Genomic DNA, 22,793 nt, shown 5'->3' on the forward strand with positions numbered 1-22,793 from the left:
CTCTATGTGTAAAGCTTCCTTTTAGTCTGTTTCAGTAGGCTCCACAATCATGGGGAAGACTGCTGACTTGACAGATGTCCAGAAGGCAGTCACTGACACACTCCACAAGGAGGGTAAGCCACAAAAAGTCATTGATAAAGAAGTTGGCTGTTCACAGAGTGCTGTATCCAAGCATATTAATGGAAAGTTGAGTAGAAGGAAAACGCGTGGTAGAAAAAGGTGCACATGCAACCAGGATAACCGCAGCCGTGAAAGGATTAAGAAAAGGCCATTATAAAGCTGTTAGGAACATTTTACATAACATTTGGGATCACATTTATCTTGTGCTCTGTGGTGAGCACATAATTTGGTGTTTCCATCTAAATATGAGTGACGTGATTCAAATGAAACCCCCCCCCCCCGAAAGGGGCCATTCACTATAATGAGACAGCAGAGTTACTCTAGACTCCACCTGCCCTCTGTTCAGCTTTTTCCTTCATTTCAGAAGTGCACAAAATTCTGGCGGATCACACCTCTATGTGTGCCAAAAAACACGGACACCACTGGATCATCAGCCAGACTGTGTCCAAAGTGCCTCCATCTGCCTCATTATAGGGGATCTTCCACCAGGGGTTCCATCTGAATCGTGTATTTCAGAGAATTACACGGAAACCTGTTGTAAGCGCTCAGTGCAAGGATAAATGTGCGATGAGCTTTGCTGCAATCTTTGAGAGGTAGAATGAACAAATCAACAGTCCCCACTCGGGTCCATCATCTGTCAATGGAAATACAGTTAGGTCCATATATATTTGGACAGACAACATTTTTCTAATTATGGTTCTAGACACTACCACAATGAATTTTAAACAAAACAATTCAGATGCAGTTGAAGTTCAGACTTTCAGCTTTCATTTGAGGGTATCCACATTAAAATTGGATGAAGGGTTTAGGAGTTTCAGCTCCTTAACATGTGCCACCCTGTGTTTAAAGGGACCAAAAGTAATTGGACAATTGACTCCAAGGCTATTTCATGGACAGGTGTGGGCAATCCCTTCGTTATGTCATTCTCAATTAAGCAGATAAAAGGCCTGGAGTTGATTTGAGGTGTGGTGCTTGCATTTGGAAGGTTTTGCTGTGAAGGAAACATGCAGTCAAAGGCGCTCTCCATGCAGGTCAAACAAGCCATCCTTAAGCTGCAAAAACAGAAAAAACCCTTCCGAGAAATTGCAACAACGTTAGTGGCAAAATCTACATTTTGGTACATCCTGAGAAAGAAAGAAAAAGCACTGGTGAACTCATCGATGCAAAAAGACCTGGGCGCCTGCGGAAGACAACAGTGGTGGATGATCGCAGAATAATCTCCATGGTGAAGAGAAACCCCTTCACAACAGCCAACCAAGTGAACAACACTCTCCAGGAGGTAGGCGTATCAATATCCAAATCTACCATAAAGAGAAGACTGCATGAAAGTAAATGCAGAGGGTTCACTGCACGGTGCAAGCCACTCATAAGCATCAAGAATCAAAAGGCTAGACTGGACTTTGCTAAAAAAATATCTTAAAAAAAAAAAAAAAAAAGCCAGCACAGTTCTGGAAGAACATTCTTTGGACAGATGACACCAAGATCAACCTCTACCAGAATGATGGAAAGAGAAAAGTATGGCAAAGGCATGGTACAGCTCATGATCCAAAGTATACCACATAATCTGTAAAACACGGCGGAGGCCGTGTGATGGGTTGGGCATGCATGGCTTCCAGTGGAACTGGGTCACTAGTGTTTATTGATGATGTGACAAAGGACAGAAGCAGCCGAATGAATTCTAAGGTATTCAGACCCGTACTGTGTGCTCAGATCCAGCCAAATGCAGCCAAACTGATTGGTCGTCGTTTCATACTACAGATGGACAATAACCCAAAACATAAAGCCAAAGCAACCCAGGAGTTTATTAAAGCAAAGAAGTGGAATATTCTTGAATGGCCAAGTCAGTCACCTGATCGCAACCCAATTGAGCATGCATTTCACTTGTTAATGACTAAACTTCAGACAGAAAGGCCCACAAACAAACAGCAACTGAAATGCACCGCAGTGAAGGCCTGGCAGAGCATCAAAGAGGAGGAAAAACGGCACCCCGAGATGTCCATAAGTTCAAGACTTCAGGCAGTCATTGCCAACAAAGGGTTTTCAACCAAGTACTAGAAATGAACATTTTATTTACAATTAATCTGTCCAATTACTTTTGGTCCCTTTAAAAGCAGGGTGGCACATGTTAAGGAGCTGAAACTCTTAAACCCTTCATCCAATTTTAATGTGGATACCCTGAAATGAAAGCTGAAAGTCTGAACTTCAACTGCATCTGAATTGTTTTGTTTAAAATTCATTGTGGTAATGTCTAGAACCAAAATTAGAAAAATGTTGTCTCTGTCCAAATATATATGGACCTAACTGTATAAGGGGCTTCCACATTACTGGTAGTACAAAGGCTCTGGAAAAGCAGTATGACTCCTCGCCACCCAAAAGAAAAGCTAATTCTGTGCTGTCAAATCCAAATGCCCTTCTCTATTCTGACACCCACAGTGTTCCTTAACTACATTTAGCATCCACATGTTTGGCATTTCTGTAGCGATGACAGCCTGCCTGTTTTATTGGTGTGTGTCTCCAGTAGCATGAGCTGGAAACCGCAACGTACTGGTCACTACAACGACAGTTTACAATTTACTCAATAACATCCACTGTTCTTGTTGCGAGAAAACTCCCATGGAGTCAAAATCGTCCTTACACCTGTAGATAAATTCCCAAAGGGGTATAATTTCCAAAATGGGGTCACTTGAGGGGGTATTCTGCTCTTCTAGCACTTGGGGCTCTGTATATGAAGTCCACAAACTATTCTAGGAAAATTTGGGCTCCTGGAGGCAAATATCCCTCCCGAGTCTCTCCGTATGGCTAAGCATTACTGTACAGCCACATATGGGGTATTTCTACATTTAAAAAAAATCGACAAATTTTGATGCCATTTTTTTACCAATTTCTCCTCGTGAAAATGTAATGACCAGGCCGAACGTTCTCTGCTATCCACCCCCACACGGTGTCCGCATCCGAAGGAATTATGACACACACACACCGGTCTCGGGGATAACAGTTGCTTTTACTTCAGCAGGAACGGGAATTATAACTTGGAACAATTAAGGAACAGTCTCTCATGGGAAGTCCATGGCAATTACAGTTCACACTTGGATGCTGAGGTGTGATTGGGGTCTGGAGCTTTAAGAGCACTGGACAATGTATTTTGGTATTTTACAGAGGGAGGTAGACTCAGCAATTAGAGGTTACAGACTTGTACTTGGGGTTATCTCCACAGTGTGTCACGGTACATGCACAAGTACTTATAGGTGAATGTAGAAACTGGTGAATCCTGTCAGAAATACTGTACATGTGGTGAATCCTGTCAGCAATAGAATGATGTCTGTACAGGTTTGAGGGAACTCGGGCTTTTTCGCCTGCAGGAGATCTTGAGGTAAAACCTCCTCCACGTGTTTTCTGCTGTCCCTGGAGACATCCCTCAGACTAAAAAACATTCTAGAAAGCAGCTCCTCCTATTGACCATGTGAGTAGGAGCTGGCCAATAGGAGACCGAATTCACATCTCAGATCCTTAAAAAACAATAATTCAGTCATTGTACACTTTCACCATCAGATGGCGACAGAACACAGCAAACGAGAAATGCATTGCATCTAAAATGAAGGTGACTAGAAATGGAGAATTAGAAAGAAATGTAGAGAGCCAGTTAGAGAGTGAGCAATAGTGTACAGAAGCTACTCACAATTCAGTATTGCTTAAAGGGACAGACACACTCTGGACTGGGTCACTACAAAAATGTAACATTTGGAGCTAAAACTATATATTTTTTTTTTCCACAGACCAAAGGTAAAATGTCTGTGACACACCTGGGGGTGTCAATATGACCACTGAACCCCTAGGTTAATTTCTCTAGAGGTGTATTTTGTAAAATGCGGTCACTTATGAAAAGTTCTGCTGTTCTGGCACCTCAGGGGCTCCACCAGTGGGTCTTGGCACCTGCAAACCATAGCAGTAAAATCTGCACTATAATATGGCGTTCATTCCCTTCTGAGCTTTGCACTGTGCCTGAAAAGTAATTCCTGTTTACGTGTAGGGTATTGGTGCACTCAAGTGAAATTTTTACAACAAAGGTCCATTTTTTTTTTTTCCTATTAACCCTTAGGAAAATTAAAACTTGGGGCTAAAACAACATTTTAGTGGTAAAGATTTAATTATTTTTTTTTTCTTCATTGCCCAATAGTCTAAAAATCTGTGAATGAATGAATGAATTTGGGAGTGTAGTTTATAAAGTGTGGTCATATATTTGGGGGGGGTTCTTCTGTTTTGGCACCTCAGGAGTTCTGCCAATGTGACATGGCACCCTCAAACCATTCCAGCAAAATCTTAACTCCAATATGGCGCTTCTTCCATTCTGAATTTTGCACTGTGCCTCAGAAGTAGTTTTCGATCACATATGGGGTATCGTTTTACTTAGAAGAAATTGCAAACAAACTTTGGGTTCCACTTTCTCCTGATATCCTTGTGCAAATGAAAAACATTTGGGGTTGAAACAAATTTTCATTTTCACAGCGCAACGTTGTAAAATTCTGTGAAGCACCTTGGGGTTCAAGGTGCTCACGACATGTCTAGATAAATTCCTAGAGGGATCTATTTTCCAAAATGGGGTCGCTTGGGGGATTTCCACTGTTTAGGCACACCAGCGGCTCTCCAAACATAATTTGAAACCTACACACAATTCCATCAAAGTCTGTGTTCTAAAACGTCATCCCTTCCTTTCTGAGCAGTGCCGTGTCTCCAAACAGTAGTTTTCCCCTGCATGTGGGGTATCTGCGTACTCAGGAGATCTTGCACAACCAATTGTATGGTGCAATTTCTCATATTACCCTTGTGTAAATGTAAAATTTTGGGCTAAATTTTTTTTTTTTTTGTGTGGGAATTTTTTTTTTTTTTTTTTTTCACGGCTCAGTGTTAAACTTCTGAGAAGCACCTGGGAGTTCAAGGTGCTCACTGCGCATGTAGATACAGTACGTTCCCTCACGAGTTTAGTTTCCAAAATGGTGTCACCTGTGGGGGAAGTTCCACTTTTTAGGCACATCAGTGGCTTTCCAAACACGGTATGGCATCCGCTAATTATTCCAACAAATTTTGCATTCCGAGCCCTGCCATGTTCCTAAACAGTGCTTTGCCCCCACATATGGTGTATCGGCATGCTCATGAGAAATTGCACAACAAATTTCAGGTCCATTTTTTTTTTTTTTTTTTTCCTGTTACCCTAAAAAAAAAAGGAGTTCTAAAGTAAAAAAAAAAAATTAAGTGTTCATTTTTTTTTTTTTTCCCCTTTCTAAACTCTAAAAATTCCTGTGGAGCACCTGAAGGGTTAATAAGCTTTCTGAATGTGGTGTCACTTTTGGGTATTTTCTGTCATATAGACCCCTCAAAATCACTTCAAATGTAAAGTGGTCCCTAAAGGGGGTTAAAAAAACAATACACCAGCAAAATTTTTGAAACAATTATTTTTGTTGAAGTAGACACATGGGAAATGCTGTTTATTAATGATTTTGTGTGACATAACTCTGAATTAAGGGTGTTCTGCCTTCTTCCACGTATCACGCTGTGTAGATTCCAGCATACGGCTTAACCTTTCATCCACCCGCATAAACAAGACTATGGGTGCTTAAGTCTATTATTTATTGGGATGATATGGACAACGATGGGAGATAACAACAGATGGATAATTTGGCAGATTGTTGTACAAAATGTGGATGATTCAGGTAAAAACTACAAAAGACAGATAATACAGCATGTCAGTAGTAGTAGACTGTATTCAATACACGAATACTAGGAGGTAATAGCAATGCAGGGTATTATCACAACAGTAGCAATGATTCAGGATGCTGTTATCATGCATTATATAAGTTCTGGGCAATATAACATACACAGCAGCAAAGGACAAAGAAATATCTAACACAACTAGTGGCTGCCAACTTTACACTCACTGAACAGAGGATGCGTAACTAGTAACATAGTAACATAGTTATTAAGGTTGAAGGAAGACTTTAAGTCCATCTCGTTCAACCCATATCCTAACTTGCCCTAACATGTTGATCCAGAGGAAGGCAAAAAAAAAACCCATGTGGCAAACAGTAAGCTTCACATTGGGGAAAAAAATTCCTTCCCGACTCCACATACGGTAATCAGACTAGCTCCCTGGATCAACACAATATTAAGGAAACTAGTGTAATAACCTATAATATTATACTTTTCAAGAAAGGCATCCAGACCCCCCCTTAAATTTTAGTAGGCAATCGCTCATTACAACATCATATGGCAAAGAGTTCCATAGTCTTACTGCTCTTACAGTAAAGAATCCGCTTCTGTGATTATGCTTAAGGGTATGTGCACACGCTGCGGATTTTGTTGCGGTTCCGCAGCGGATTTGGCCGCTGTGGACCCGCAGCAGTTCTTGCTGCGGTGTACAGTACCATGATTCCCTATGGGAATAAAAAAACGCTGTGCAGATGGTGCGGAATTTTCCGCGCGGAATATCTGCGTTTTTCAATCCGCATAAAGAATTGACACGTTAATTCTTTCTGCGGATTCCGCTGCGGTTTGCCATCTCCTCCATTGAGATGAAAAACCGCAGAGCAATTCCCAGGTAAAACCGCAGGTCTTTTGACCTGCGGTTTCACCTGCGGATTTTACAAAATCCGCGCGGATGAATCCGCACCCCAATCCGCAGCGTGTGCACACATCCTTAACCTTCTTTCCTCCAGACATAGAGGATGCCCCCTTGTCCCCCTCTCAGGTCTAAGAGTAAAAAGATCATTAGAAATGTCTTTGTACTGTCCCCGCATATACATTGTAATAAGATCACCCCTAAGCCTTCGATTCTCCAAACTAAATAACCCCAAGTGTAATAACCTGTCTTGGTATTGCAGACCCCCTAGATCCCTAATAACCTTGGTCGCTCTTCTCTGCACCCGCTCCAGTTCAGCTATGTCTTTCTTATACACCGGAGACCAGAACTGTACACAGTATTCTAAGTGTGGTCGCACTAGACAATGCTTATAACAAACATGCAGTGAAATAACATCACAGGAGCTCATAATTGCATTATCCTTAGGCCTGTTTCACACTTCCGTTTTTTCAAATTCGTCAAAATCCGTTGGTTTCCGTAAAAAAACGGATCCGCCATTTTTTTGCAGGATCCGTTTTTCTGTCCCATAGACTTCCATTAGCGGTTACCGCGGATCCGTCAAAAAAACGGATCCGTTTTTTAAAAACGGATCCGTTTGCATCAGTTTCCGTCAAAAAAACGGAAACGGATCCGTTTGGCGGACACAAAAACGGAAGTGTGAAACACCTCTTACCGGAATCCGCTTGTTATATCAATGGTTTTGCAAAGTGCTGAGCTAAACACATATGGGCTGCTCGGGAGATGGCTGGAGAATGGTTACATGTTGTTGACCAAGGCTAGAAGAAGGGGCGTTTCTGAACAATTAACCATTCGGGGAACAGAAAATTCCAAATACCGAAATAAAAGGAGAAGGGCAACTTATGACACCTACTGGCGATAGCTGGAACAGCACTTAAAAATATCTAGCTGGACAAAATGGGCATAACTCTCTGCTTGGCATCAACAGATGCCACTATTTTGCTCTTTTGTGGATAATAACAAGAGTTCAGTAACTGGTCTGAGAAACAGTTTGTTCTCCCCAAGTTGCTCACTTTCACCTCTACTTTGCGCACTTTCCTGTCTTTGCTGGGATGAGGCTTGCTGACTAGGCCGAGTGGCCATTCATTTCGATGTGATTGACTGTCCTTGACAAGTACCCCATCGCCTTGTTGGATGTTTGGGTGGTCTTTGTGCCACTTTGTCCTGGTTTGTAGAGTGGAGAGATATTGTTTTTCTGTCATCTGTCTCAGAAGACATTGGACACGCTTTGTACTTGCCTCCATTGGTGTTTGAAGAGAGCTTTATCGTTGAATTCTCCGAGTGGAGCTCTCGGGACACAGGTTTTCTGCGTGAGTAGCATTGCCGGAGTAAGAACTGTCGGGTCTCCGGAATCGCTGGAGAGTACTGACAGTGGCCTGGCGTTCATGATAGCCGATACCTCGGCCAAGAACGTAGTTAAACTCTCAAGTGTGAGTTTGGTGTTCGTTTGCAAGAAGATAGTCTAGTATCTTGCGTGCTATGCCCATCATTCTCTCCCAGGCACCTCCCATGTGCAAAGAGTGTGGCGGATTGAAAGTCCAGGTGCATCCTTGCTCGCCTAGATACCTTTCAACATTAGCAATGTCCAAATTAGAAGGGATTTGGAGTTCTCTTGCCGCTCCAATGAAATTCGTACCTCTGTCGGAGCGAATATGCTTCACATGGCCTCTGATTGCGGTGAAGCGTCGAAGCGCATTTATGAAACTTGGTGTCCATAGATTCGATTTACTTCGATATGAACAGCTCTGATGGACAGACAAGTGAATAGAACTGCACAACACTTTGCTTCAGTATTGGATTTCCTTGTTCGTCGAGTAGCCACGGACCAGGGACCGAATATGTCTAGTCCAACGTTGGTGAAGGGGGGGGGGGTTCGGTACCGTTTCTGTCGGATGGAAGACTGTGTCCATCTTCGGATTTTGGAACGAGCCACAGAGTTTGCGACACGTAACACGGTTGAAGGTGGAAGAGAAATTCCAGCGCCAGAAATAAAAAATTAAAAATCCATTTTATTGTGCAGAACAACGCGTTTCGACGCCTCAGGTCTTAATCCTGTTCATCCGCCTAGTATGCTGTACCTGCTGGAATTTTAATATGCATTGGCACAATAAAATGGATTTTTAATTTTTCATTTCTGGCGCAGGAATTTCTCTTCTCTCTTTTTCACTGTTGATTGACTGCCTGGTCAAGTCCGTGCGCAAGGATTTAGATTCTGCCGGCAGGGCAGTACGGTGAGCTGGATTGTTTTTTCTTTTCTTTTTACCATTTACGGTTGAAGAGGAGTTTGCTAATGCTTCTTTGCGCCGACTATCCATAGATCAGCCACCTGCAGATTCCCTTCGGCGAACAAACGACCTTTGTGTCTCACTAAATCATGATGATGCTGAATGATCAGGGTTGTGACGTGATGACGTCCAGGGATTATTACCAGGTGTTTCTCTGAAACTTCTACCTCGGCTTCTTGAAGATGGACACCAACTCTCAGCAGCCCGTCTTGATCAACAATTGGATTGAGCTTCTTTAGCATGCTGTCTCCAGGAATATGTTGTCCCTTGTTGAGGTTGTCTTTGACTATTTATGTATCCAGGATGTCCAGGAACATCCTATCTTCTATGGACGTTGCTACCTTGTTGTCCTCCTTTGTCCTGTGGAAGACCGTACCTCCCATGTGGTCTTGTTCACCTTCACAGGTGTGGTCTTCATTGGTAGGTGCTGAGAAAGGGCAAGGTAGTGGAGTGCTGTTTGGCAATTTTTTTACCAGCAGATTATTGTGACATGGCCGGAAGAGAGATGGACGTCCGCTTTCTAGTGTGCTGGTAAGCATACTGTTGACTGAGGCCGGCTTGTGTGCTCCTCCTAGACAGACGTCTCCTATGATGACCCAACCAAGGTCGAGCCTCTGTGCGTACGGAGCGTTCCCAGAGCCGTTTATACATTCTCTAGTCTTGTGAACTTGTAGTATATCTCTTCCCAGGAGTAGCGCTATTGGGGTTCCTGGATCCATCTCAGCTATCAGGTGGGCTATATGCTTTAGATGGGGTCTCGCCACCCCTCATGAAGGTATTTCTGACCTGTTGTCCGGAATCTGGTTGCCCTCCAGGATGGTCAGTAATGATAGGCAGGTTTGGCCATCTATGGACTCCACTTTGTATCCGGTTGCTTTTCTCTCTACTGTCTCAACGGTACCTGAACACGTCCTCAGGATGTAGGGAGAACCAGGGCCTACAATGTAGAAGTTGTCAAAGAAGATGGACCTGGCTAGAGACCTGTTACTTTGGTCATCTAGGATTGCATAAATTTTGAAGGCTTTGTCCTTGCGGCCTCCAGGATAGTCTCAGACAAGGCAGATTTTTGAACAGGGCCATTTCCTGTGAGTCACATACAGATCCTCATACATTGAGAGCTGATCACAGGGGTGTCTTCATCAGTGTCCTGCTTCTCATCGTGCTCCCCTGCTTGCGACAACACTCATGAAGGTGATCCAGGGTGCAAGACTATTGTGATCCGTGCTGCTGCATTCTGCACAATTCACGCTAGCTTCACAGTTCCTGGCGAAGTGAGAGGTTGTGGCACAACATTTGAAGCAGATGTTCTCCTTGAGGAAACCTTTGCGATCCTCCAAAGTCTTCTCCCTGAAGGCTCTGCATTTTAGTAGAGGATGTGGTTTCTCGTGTAGAGGGCAATATTTACTGACATCCTGAGGCTTAAGGGCCTGTCACACTAAGAGATATCGCTAGCAATATCGCTATAACTGGTGACGTTATAGCGATATTGCTAGCGATATCGCTGTGTCTGATACTTACCTACGACCGGCTCCCCCGCTGGTTATCGCTGATCGCGCGAGAACGTTCAGGACTGTTTGTCGTCGTTAGCTTCCTGCTGTGAAGACGAGCGATGCATGGAGCCGGGCGGGAGGACGCAGGATCGCCTGGTGTGACAGGTAAGTAGCGACCCCCGTCCCCCGAGATGTCGCTGGTGAGATCTGCCTGTTTGGCAGCTCACTAGCGACCACTTAGCGATGTACCAGCGATCCTGACCGCGTCATATCGCTGGTCGGGATCGCTGGTACATCGCTAAGTGTGACAGTACCTTTACACTCATCTGGAGGGGGTTTATTCACCTTGTGAGGAAGGCCTGTGGAATCAATATTAGTTTTGTGGACTGCCACGGGTGTCCTACTGGGTTTGGCACCGGAGGCAATGGACAATGACAGATAAAGTCAAAACTAGGGTCATTTCTCATCCTAGATTGTTTGGTGACAAAATCAACAAACACAGTGAAAGGAGGGAATGGTACATTATGATTTTCTTTATACTGTGAACCACATGTAATCCACTTCACTTGTAGGTTGTAAGGAGGTTTCAGTACTATCGGATTGACACCCTTAGCAGTGTCTAAGAATGCCAATCCGGGCAAGTCTCCTTCCTTCTGGGCAACCTGCAACTCATTCAATAAATCTCTCAGTTCTCTAAGCTTTAGATAACCTTTAGGTCCTATCTTAGGAAAATCATCAATTCTTTTATATAAAGCATTCTGACTTCTACTGTCCCATAGCATTCATCAAGTCTTTCCCACACTTTATGTAGGGCTGTGCGAGGATGCTATACATTAATGTCTCTCAGTCTTTTGGCATGCTTGACTGACTCACTTCTGAGCCACTTTACCAGCAGATCTAACTCCTCACTACAAGAAAGGTCCAGACCATGAATGGTGTTCCGGAACAAGGCTCACCATGACCGATAGTTATCGGGTTTATCAGTGAACTTTACAAGTCCCTTTGTAACCAGAACTCGGCGGGCAAGGAACTTTGCAAGGTCCATGGTGGCTCTGTCAGTGCTGGCATGAGCCGGTGTGTAATGGTCATGTCTAGTGTGTGGTGCATCACCATACCTGTAAGACGCTTCTGACTCCGGATAGTCTGTGCGGTACCTTGTCGGTGAAGGTGTCTCTTTAAGGCAGGATGGGAACTGTACCTTCGCAGTGGAACGGTAGCTGTGGTCGATATATCTGTGCTGGATGTCTCCTCGCCTATGGTAGTGAAGCTCGGGGTTGGATCGCTGGTAATCGGCATGGGCTGATCGATATGATGCTTCAGTGCTGTCATCCACGCCGGAATGTTGACTGATGTACTCTGCGACGCGCTGCGCTGAATCTTGTTGCTCTAGATCTGGTTCGAGAATGTTGCTGCGTCTCTCATAATCAGGATCTTTCATAGTTACCAAATACTCTGCTTTAGCTATTGCAGCTTCTGTCTCTGTCTGCAGAAAATCTTTCTAGTTCTGCCTGCAGACGTGCGGTTTTGGCCTCTCTCCGCCTGCTAACGTACGGTCTCGGCTTGCAGGCGTGCACTTTCGGTATCGTGAGCTGCTTGTATCAGCTTTAGATGCATCTCTCGTTCGGCGAAGAAAGATCTTGCTTTGGCTGCCTCGGCACGAGCGATGGCAACTAACTCTGCTAATGATGATTTGCTGAAGTTTGCTTGTGACCTCGTTTTGAGTGAGGATGTGCTTTTCCAAGGCATTGTGCGTTTAGCTGAGTATATTGGAGGGAAACAGTCTAGGCGCGGTAGCTTCCGCGTGGCAGGAAAGATGTAGCACTTCTTGGCAGGCTGCAGTAGCGTTCTGCGGCTGTATGGCGGCTGCTGTGATACCCGTATGCGGAGCAGTGTGATTGTTAGGGGCCCCGTACAGTCTATGCAATCACCACTTGCAACCAGCGGTCCGTTTTTACTGAGCCCTGTGCTCTTGTCTCTGCGGCTGTACGGCGGCTGCTGTGGTACCCATATGCGGAGCAGTTTGAGTGATAGCAGCTCCGTACAGCCTATGTAGCCACCGCGTGCGACAAGTAGTTCCGTTTTTACTGAGCCCAATGCTCTTGTCTCTGCGGCTCGGTGGCGGCTGCTGTAGTACCCGTATGCGGAGCAGTTTGGCTGGCAGCAGTGCTGTATAGCCTGGGTTACGACCGGCGGATCAGTTTTTACTGTTCTGCCTTCCACGTATGATGCTGTGTGGATTCCAGCATACGGCTTAACCTTTCATGCACTCCCAGAAGCAAGACTATATGGGTGCTTAAGTCTATTATTTATTGGGATGATATGGACAACGATGGGAGATAACAACAGATGGATAATTCAGCAGATTGTTGTACAAAATGTGGATGATTCAGGTAAAAACTACAAAAGACAGATAATACAGCATGTCAGTACTAGTAGACAGTATACAATACACAAATACTGGCAGGTAATAGCAATGCAGGGTACCATCACAACAGTAGCAATGATACAGGATGCTGTTATCATGCATTATATAAGAGCTGGGCAACATAACATACACAGCAGCAAAGGAGAAAGAAATATCTAACACAACTAGTGGCTGTCAGCTTTACACTCACTGAACAGAGGATGCATAACTAGAGAATGCTTATAACAAACATGCAGAGAAATAACATTGCAGGAGCTGAGCATGCAATGCAAACATCATAGGGGGCTGCATTATGGCTACTAACAGAGATGCATAACTCATAACTGCATTATCCTTACTGGAATCTGCTTGTTATAGCAATGGTTTTGCAAAGAGCTGAGCTAAACACATGTGCGCTGCTTGGGAGATGGCTGGAGAATGGTTACATGTTGTGGACCAAGGCTAGAAGAAGGGTTGTTTCTGAACAATTAACCATTCGGGGAACAGAAAATTCCAAACACAGGAATAAAAGGTTAACTTATGACACCTACTGGCGATAGCTGGAACAGCACTTAAAAATATCTAGCTGCACAAAATGGGCAGAACAAAGGGCATATAAATCAAGTTTGAAAATTGCAAACTTTTCGTTTGTGGTGTGTTTTTTTTTTTTTTTTTTTTTTTAAAATAAACGCAAGTCATATTGAAGAATTTTTACCACTATCATAAGGTACAAATATGTCACGAAAAAACATTCTCCGAATCACGAATATTTGACGCGTTCCAGAGTTGTAATGTCTCAAAGTGACAGTGGTCAAATTGTATAATTTGGCCTGGTCATGAAGGTGCAAACAGGCTTGGGGGGGACCTTTACATAGCCAGCTCCTTCTTCCATTCTTAGGCCTCTTTCACACATCAGGTTTTCGCCGTCAGGCGCGACCCGGCGCTTTTGACAGAAACCGGATCCGGCGAAATGCAATGCCGGATCCGGTTTCCCCCCCATTGACTTGCATTTGCGCCGGATCGCCATGCGTTTCATCCGGTTTTCGCCGGATCCGGCAATGTGTCGCGATCCGGCGTCTGGAAAAAACGGCTACTGTAACGTTTTTTGTCTCCGGCGAAAAAGCCGGACACGGCGGATCCGGCGCGTCCGGCTTTTTCACACAATGAAAGCCTATGAGCGCCGCAATGCGCCGGATCCGGTTTTTTGGTCTGAGCATGCTCAGTAGCTCTGCCCACAGGAGATATATAAAAGCAAGACAATGGGACCCTCAGCCACACCCAACATGCCACCCAAGCCAAGAACCAGGAGCAGGAGAAGGCAGCAGACATCTGCAGCAGCAGCACCATCAGCACCACCCCAAATGGAGCAGCAAATGGAACATGCTGAGGAGGGGAGTCCAGCAGCAGATGAGAGACGGTAATTATCAAATCCCCCATTCCTCCAAACTAGGGCCATGGAATATCAAGATATTCATTGGCCCTTTGTTTCTCTTTATTCAACAGCCGCCAAAGAGATGCAGCAGAAATGGCATCACTGGCAGCAGCAACAGCAGCAGCAATACCCACAGCCATGGAGTCTGGCCATCAACAGGACAGCACATCTTCTTCTGGGAGCCCTCCCTCGCATCGTCAGCGTTTGACGGTAAGTTTTTATTTCCAAAATCCATCATCTCTGTAATATATGTCTATTCATTGCCTTTTATTTCAAAACAGGAATCACAAGATGAAGAGGAGCTCCCAGAAGAAGAAGGAAGGGGTGGACAGACACCTGGAGTGGGCTCACAATTGGTAAGTTTTTTGCATCAAACGCAGAAACACAACATCACACTACACACAACACATAGAAAACAATGTTCTGCAGACCACACACAGCAAACAAATGCCTACATCCAAAGACATAACATTTTTTGTTTTCTTCTCTAGTCTTCCCAATCTGGTGCTCGGCCAAGAGGTCCTCGCAGTGCCTCCCAGGGTCGTCGGCGACAGCAACGCGGCGGTCACCAGCGTGTAAGTATAAATATTTTTGCTTTGTTTTTTTGCACTTTTTATTTCATTTCTTTTGTGGAGGCTAATTATGTTATTTTTGTCTTTCTTTAACAGCCTTCACAGCGTGCTCCCGACTCTGACGGTGAGGATGGAGGGATTGATGTGGACCGCCTCATCGATCTCGTCAGAGAAAGGGAGCCGCTCTGGAATATGGCTGACCGCCGCCACGCTGACCTGATCGTTACCCGACGACTCTGGGAGGAAATCTGTTCGCTCCTTGTGGGCCGCTGGGAGGACCTCGATGTTCGGGCCCAGATTAAAGAGCGTAAGTATATACAGTACCGGTTGCTTGATGTAAACCAGTGTTTCCCGAACTCCAGTCCTCGTGGTCCCCACGGATCATGTGTTCAGGATTTCTATTTACTATGGAAATCCTGAAAACATGACCCCTGGGGACCATGAGGACTGGAGTTTGTGAAACACTGATGTTGTATACTAACCACTCCTTTCTCGTTTCAGGGAACAGAATTGTGAATCGGTGGCGGTCTGTGAGGGATCGTTTCAAGAAGGAGTTCAATAAAGAGATGCGGGCCCCGAGTGGATCTGGAGGACGCAGGAGCAAGTACAAGTACGCACAAGCCCTGTCGTTCCTCCGGGAAACAATGCTCACCAGAAGGTAAATATTACACACCACATGTGAAAAAAATGTTAGATGTAACTTTTTTTTTTCAGCCAGGGCCATACCATGTCAGTATTTTAATAGTTTTTTTTTCTCTTTATTCCTCAGCACGGTGAGCAGCACTCGGGAGCCTGCACGATTGGACCCTTCTGAGGCGATCCCTGAGGAGACCGGCACCGAGGGACACTTCGACCGCCCCGGTACATCTGCACCTTCCCAGCCTTCCCACACATTCGACCCATCTGTCCCATCCACCAGCACAGGAGCATCGTGGCCGCCTACATTGAAGCTGCTGGTGAGGAGATCGCTTTCCCTTTACCACACCCTTCTGCCCCTGCCACCTCTAGTACACCTGCGGGTACTGGGCGGCAGCGGCAGAGGGGTCAGGAAAAGAGTTATGCGCAAGAGTTCTTGCATCTGAATGCATCTTTCCAGAACTGTCTAAAAGTCTTGTCAGAGCAAATCTCCGCAGGCTTTCAGCAGATCAACTCCAGCATTCTGGAGGTGAAGACACTTCTGCAAACCATGCATTCAGAAGCAAGATCTTTGCCAAACCACACCTTTTTCAGGTCTGTTGTGGAGCGCATGGCAATACTATCTCCTACCCAGCAGATGCATGTAATGCATTCGTGCCACGGTGCTCTACAGCAGGTTACCTCCCAACCTCCACCTCCCACCACTGTAGTTCCTCCACCTGCACCCCCTCCAGCCACTTTCCATCCTCCCCCTCCTATTACATCTGCACCCCCTCCAGCCACTTTCCATCCTCCCCCTCCTATTACATCTGCACCCCCTCCAGCCACTTTCCATCCTCCCCCTCCTATTACATACCAGCAACCTCACCAGTACCAGCAACCTCCCCAGTACCAGACATCTCCCCACTTCCAGCAACCTGCCCCGTACCAAACTCCTTCCCCGTACCAAACTCCTTCCCCGTACCAAACTCCTTCCCCGTACCAAACTCCTTCCCCGTACCAAACTCCTTCCCCGTACCAAACTCCTTCCCCGTACCAAACTCCTTCCCCGTACCAAACTCCTTCCCCGTACCAAACTCCTTCCCCGTACCAAACTCCTTCCCCATCATCTGCTCCTACAGTCCCTGCCCAACCCTCCACTCCACCGCCCACCACCTCTTCTGCCTCCCACATGTCCACCCATTCTGTAGCTTTTTCCACACCTTCACCTCTAACTGTTCCTTCCCCACCACGATCCCAGTCCTCTCTCCACACACCCAGTGTCGAAGTGTCCCGCAGCCCCTCCAGCAGTATTTCCACCCCACAGTACACAGATTTGTAATGTGTTTTTTGTAATAAAAATGCCCATTGGGTTTAAAACCTTTATTAAAAAAGTTTTTTGCACTTTAAAAACATTTTACAAAAAAATTTTTAAATAAAAGTTAAATTATCGTTTCACAATGGTTGTCTGTCATTTCTTTCTGCGGCGAACTATGTTTAAAAAAAAGGTTAAATACAGGGTATTTCAAAGGTGAAAAGGTATTCAAAACCAGGTATATAACTGTGGGTAAATTTTAGCTTTTTGCCACAGTTGTGTTCCTGGTTGTGTTTGAAGCAAAGTATTTCACCTAAAAAGTTGTGTTTATTGTTGGTGCTTTCCTACCAATGTACACAACTTTTGTTAAAAGGTGAAATACTTTGCATAAAACACAACCAGGTACACACCTGTGGCCTAAAGGTAAAAATAGTAAGACCATGACAAGATAGCCAACTTTGGTTGGCAAAGGTATATACTGTTGGTCCAGAAGATACACAAGTTTGGTTAGGGCACAAATCTTTCACACTCTGTCATCCTGCCAGTGTACTCTGCCTTGAGGTGACATAAAGTATAGTGCAAAATTGTCCCTCATTACTGAAACCGTCACAGAACTTCTAGTGGTAATATTTCCAATGACAACATCCATCTTCGCCAGTAACTTGCTCTTCTCTCCAACCTGCACTTTCTTCTCTACAACCTGTCAAAGAAGGGCTGTAGGAACATGCTATATATAGTTTTCCAGTAGCCAATCCCGTTCGGAAGGCCACAAGGGTCAATTTTAAAAACCGGATCCGGCGTAATCCGTCGAAAAACGGATAGAAAAAACGGATGAACCGGATGAGACGGATCCGGTTTTGTCTGTCAAGAACAAGACGGATCCGGCAGAAAACCGGATCCGGCACATCAGGTTTTACAAAACATTTGCCGGATCCGGCATTCCGGCACGACGCCGGATCGCGCCTGACGCCGAAAACCTGATGTGTGAAAGTAGCCTTATGAGATCCATGTGTGACTTGATAAGCAAATGAAACTGGAGATCTGAAGCCTCTGTCACTCCAACTCTGTTCCCCACCCAGTGCCACCTCCTGCTGCTTGACAAGCGGCCACTAGCCACTTCCTCCTGCTTGACTGACAGCCTCCATACTGTGTCACTTCACTTCAATTTAAAGGAGCAGTCATTCAAGCAGGAGGAGGTGGCAATGGGTGCAGAATAGAGCTGGAATGACAGAAGTTTCAGATCTAGCATAGCAATTTGCATATCAATTCAAACGCTGATTTTTCAGTAATGGCCTGACCACGTAAAGGTATTGCTGGCCTTTTTTTTTTTTTTTTTTTTTTATAAAGCTACATGTGCATATAAATAGTTCATGGTGTGAAATCCTGCTGAAAGATTCCCTGTAAATTGTTAAATCCTTATTTGCTCTTTTTTTTTTTTTTTTTTCTTTCCCCCTCCCAACTCCCCTCTCTAATAGGTCTTGGTTCTAGGAAACAAGAGGGACCTTGCGGGTGCACTGGACGAGAAACAACTTATTGAAAAACTGTAAGTTCATGTTCAGCATCAATACTGAACCAAACTGTATACTTTATAATTGAGCTGGCTTTTCATGACCTTTGTGGACCGCACTAGGAAAGGGATGTTCTGTCTTTCAGTAATTGGCCACTGATAGGAAAATGGCCACCGTTACAGGAAAAATAAGCCTCAATTATATGACAGTTAATAGTGGCCGATAGCTGCATGACTTTGTTTCGTAACTGTACGGAACTGTCTTATTTAAAAAAAAAAAAAAAAGTAAATCAACTCTGAACTGTCAGCAACCAGTGGGACCCAGCTAAACCCATCTGTTTGTGGAAGCTTGGTCAAACGTGTTTTTCGTGGAAGAATTGCAGCCAAGGGCCAAACCTGATCAGAAGCATAGGAATTGGGGGGCAGAAAACTAGTATCAGGTGCTCTGGAATAATGGGTAATATTTGGCTGTAACAGAAGGCAGTTTGTCACCGACTGGCTGGAGAGCGGTACAGTGAGTGTCTGCAGCCTGTGAGGCATGGTGCAGGTTCCTTTGAACTTTGGGGCTGCATTTCAGCTGGAGATTTGGCCAACGTTCATGGTGTCCATGATGTTGAGAAGTGCAGAGATGCTTATCCATCATGCAGTGACATCAGGGTGGTGTCTGGCTCCAAATTTATTCTGTGACTGGACAATGAAACATACGTACAGCCAATGTCCTTAAGAATGATCTTCAATGTAAAGAAGAGCAAGGAGCCCTGTAATTATATAGAGAGCTTTGATCTGAACATCAAATTTGTGTGGGATTACAAGAGACACAAGAATTTTTGCAAGTTTACATGCACAGAAGATCTGTGGTTAATTCTCCAAGATGTCTGGAACAACCTACCTGCTGACTTCCTTCAAAAACTCTGTGCAAGTACCTAGAAGAATTGACTCGATTTTTAAAGCAAAGGATTGTGACGTCAAATATTGATTTATGTTTATCATTTACAGAATTTAGTGTGATGGAACAAAAGGTAAATCTAAATCCAACTAGTAACATCTATGTTTTAAAGCATTCTTATTTAGCAGTGGTTTCAGCCACACCAGACCTGGACGCCTTGTATAAACCTGTAATCCAGTGTTTGTAATTAGATATAATAATGCCACAGACAAGAGTTGCTGTCATTAAATCTGCATCTGCTTTTACCTGGGATTCTTACTCTTTCTGTTTGTTTTTGTTTTTTTCTGTTTTATGTTTTCATTACAGAAACCTTTCAGCAATTCAAGATCGAGAAATCTGTTGTTATTCCATTTCCTGTAAAGAAAAAGATAATATAGGTAATTTTATTTTTAGTACTTTTTTAATAGAAACATACCAATACATTACCTTTTTACATATTGCATATTCATGAGCTCTGTGTAACTTTGGCAGCTTTCTGCCTATACAGTGTACAATCAGTGGTGTGGGCAGGGGTCAGCAATCCGAGAACTGTTCGATCTGCAGCATATAGAACAGTGATTGTATCACAACTGCAGTAAGAAGCCTTCTAAGTAATAAATGGTTAAACTCGTGGTCTCTACTCCTATATAATGCTACTGTCAGATGGAGTAACAAACCTGATGAGATTCTCTCTAAAGTGGATCTGTCACCAGATCTGATAATACAACCTGCATATAATATTAGACCCAATGAGGCTGGTGAATTTACTTAATCATACTCTGACAGTCTTTCCTTTATTTACTGTGTATGTAGAGATGGCTGTCAGTCACTTAGAAGCACCACCCAGTGGACTCATAAATAAAGTGCAAGGCTCGCTGAAACTTACCCCATCAATTGTGTATCAGTCTAATCAGCTCCTCCTGCTCTATAACATTCTATCTAAAGATCAGATACTTTTTTTTTTTTCCCCAAGCCCTTACCAACATTGAGCCTACTAGTTTGTTCAATGCCTGCTCCCTGTTTTTGATCTGGCTTCAGTTGCGGCATTTGCATCTTTCCCGGTAATGATGGCTGTCATTAGGCCATCATCTACCTCTAACAGCCGCGGGTGGAGCTGAACTCTGCTGACAGGAGTTAACCTGTATTTAATATTAGTGCCTAAGTGGACTAACAAGGTAAAAATGTGGAAATAAAAGTGGTGTTTGGTGGGAAGGAAGGTTTTTTTTTTTTTTTTTTTTTTTTTTTTTTTTTTGCCATTTCAGCACACTAGACTTTTTTTGTCCTGTTCTCAAGTTAATTACATGGTTAATTGGATGGTATCATTCAAAAGTATAACTTGTCCACCAAAAATAAACAAGCCTGCATATGGCTATATTGATGGAAACATAAAGTTTATGGGCCTTATAAGAAGCAAAGGCAAAAAAATAAAAATGTAGAAGAAGGGGTTAATCTGCAGAGTTTATGTTCAGACCGGTGACAGATCCAGCCTTCTCACACCATACAGTTTGTAAAGGATTTGGTTTAATGACTGAGGTCTCCTATATGAAGTGCTGCACTGACCACGAGTGTGCCTTTGTATTTCAGACATCACATTGCAGTGGCTTATTCAGCATTCCAAGTCCAGACATTACTGACTGCCCACCAAGCGATCTTTCCCAATACCTTCTCTGTTCTGCCTGTTATACATTGGCAGAAGAGGATTTCGAGACTGCTGCTACTGGAATTCACCTATCGTTTGGAGTTTATGGAAGGTTCAACTGCTGGTTTTCGATGCTTTTTGTTTTTTCGTTTCTCTTTACAAAACTGGGAATGTGGTTTGATCTCGTCATACTCCGCATTTCTGACCATTTTAGCACTTGCGTATAGGATGCCATTTCATTGGATTCCTACTTGGTATTTGATGTACAGTTAAATTTAGCCCTATACATTTTGTTCCATAATATAGAGATGGTAAAAGGGCCCTTCACCAGATGGGTCAACACAGATGTGCATCCTCCTGCCAGCGCAAACTTGATTTACCTTTTGTGCAATTACTGCTCTATCACAGCCATGTATTGGATTTCTGTATTGCTTAGATGAGCTGTACGTGGCATTGCTTTGCTTCATCAAATCCATATCTAACTTTATAGCGAAAAATGAGATGAACATGAATGTGTACGTATTTGCCTTGGATACTTTTTAATTAAGTTGCTGTAAATATCACTAGGACTCATCAGGGTTGCCTTAAATATAATATGCATAATGTTGTGTGTCTGCCAAAGGTATTTTCTTAACATGTTCAATCAGTGGTAATTCAGTAAACTGAATTTACAGCCTACTTAGTATCTCTTTCCAATGTAACTTGCATTTCTTTAATGAAATGTAAAAACAAAAATGTATTGCATGTGTGATGTTGGATTTACTACTTTTTATACGCTATGCAAACGTTCCCACGATGTCCTTTCTTGCTAACTTCACAGCTGTGCACTTAGAGAACCCTTATTCATGACATCACCACCCGTTTTTTTTTTTTTTCTTTTTTCCCTTACTCGTTTTTTTTTTTTTTTTTTTTTTTTCGCCCCAATGTTTTAGCAATGTAAATCACTTGTCACTCTTGTGAAGAGGTTTGTACGGAATTCTAACACAAACATGTATCGACTACACCAGGTGACAAACTTGTGCCGGGTCACTGGACAGGCCACCATCATGGAATAAGCACTTTACGAGGGTTGTGTTTCTTTCCCCCCTCCGTTCTCCAGGAACAAATTAATATGGACCCTGGAAATAAATATAAGACCGTGCATCCTTTAGTTTCTTATTTGTGGCTTTGCTGTTGTAGTACAGTATGTGAATGTGGTGAAAATGATTGTCCGTGCCTAGAACTTGCCGCTCTGTAACAAGCTGCCCTGAGGCACAAAACACAACTCTATTATACCATGGTAATAAATTATGAAGAATCTCTATTAAGTATTGATGTTTGTCCACGCATGTAAACAGCCATCAATTGTTACATTTGGATGAACTTTGTTTCAATAAAAAAGGTGGAGAGTTTCTGTGAATCCCTAGAGATACTTCTTCTGTTTGTGTTACTACACTTAAATGCTATTCAAAAGGAGTTTATCACCAGATTTTTGCCACCTAATCTGAAAGCATCATAATGTAGGCAAACAGACCATGATTCCAGTAATGTCACTTACTGAGTTGCTTGCTATAGTTGTGATAATTTGCAACTGATAAGTGATTTTATCACTAGAGGACTAGTAAAACTACTGCCATGTAGTCTTTCATATTCATGAGCTCTGTGTATCCCTACTCCCACCATTGAATGGCATCTTTCTGCTTATGCTTTATGGTGGCACAACCCCTTTAAGCGGAAAATGTGAAAATAAATGTTTTTGCGATTTACAAACTAACAAAACTATCATCTGACATGGCCCTCCTGGTGTTATTCCATCTGCGAGCTTTATCTGTACATCCTAGTGGCCGATCAACTGGCCGCA

At 43.7% G+C, this 22,793-nt stretch overlaps 1 protein-coding gene across 1 annotated transcript in view; it reads left to right on the plus strand.

Annotated features, from left to right (window-relative positions):
• Nucleotides 1–22,352, plus strand: part of LOC141087699 (ADP-ribosylation factor-like protein 8B-A) — a 61,061-nt gene extending 38,709 nt beyond the window's left edge. Inside the window, exons 5-7 of the mRNA XM_073573414.1 lie at nt 18,358–18,425; nt 19,642–19,712; nt 20,899–22,352. Coding sequence (XP_073429515.1) covers nt 18,358–18,425; nt 19,642–19,712; nt 20,899–20,948 — 189 coding nt within the window. The 3' untranslated portion in view covers nt 20,949–22,352. The remainder of the gene's footprint in view (nt 1–18,357; nt 18,426–19,641; nt 19,713–20,898) is intronic.
• The last annotated feature ends 441 nt before the right edge of the window (nt 22,353–22,793 follow it).

The sequence above is a fragment of the Dendrobates tinctorius genome, unplaced genomic scaffold (assembly GCF_039654945.1).
Source record: "Dendrobates tinctorius isolate UK_male_01 unplaced genomic scaffold, ASM3965494v1 ptg000035l, whole genome shotgun sequence".
Taxonomy (NCBI): Eukaryota; Metazoa; Chordata; class Amphibia; order Anura; family Dendrobatidae; genus Dendrobates; species Dendrobates tinctorius.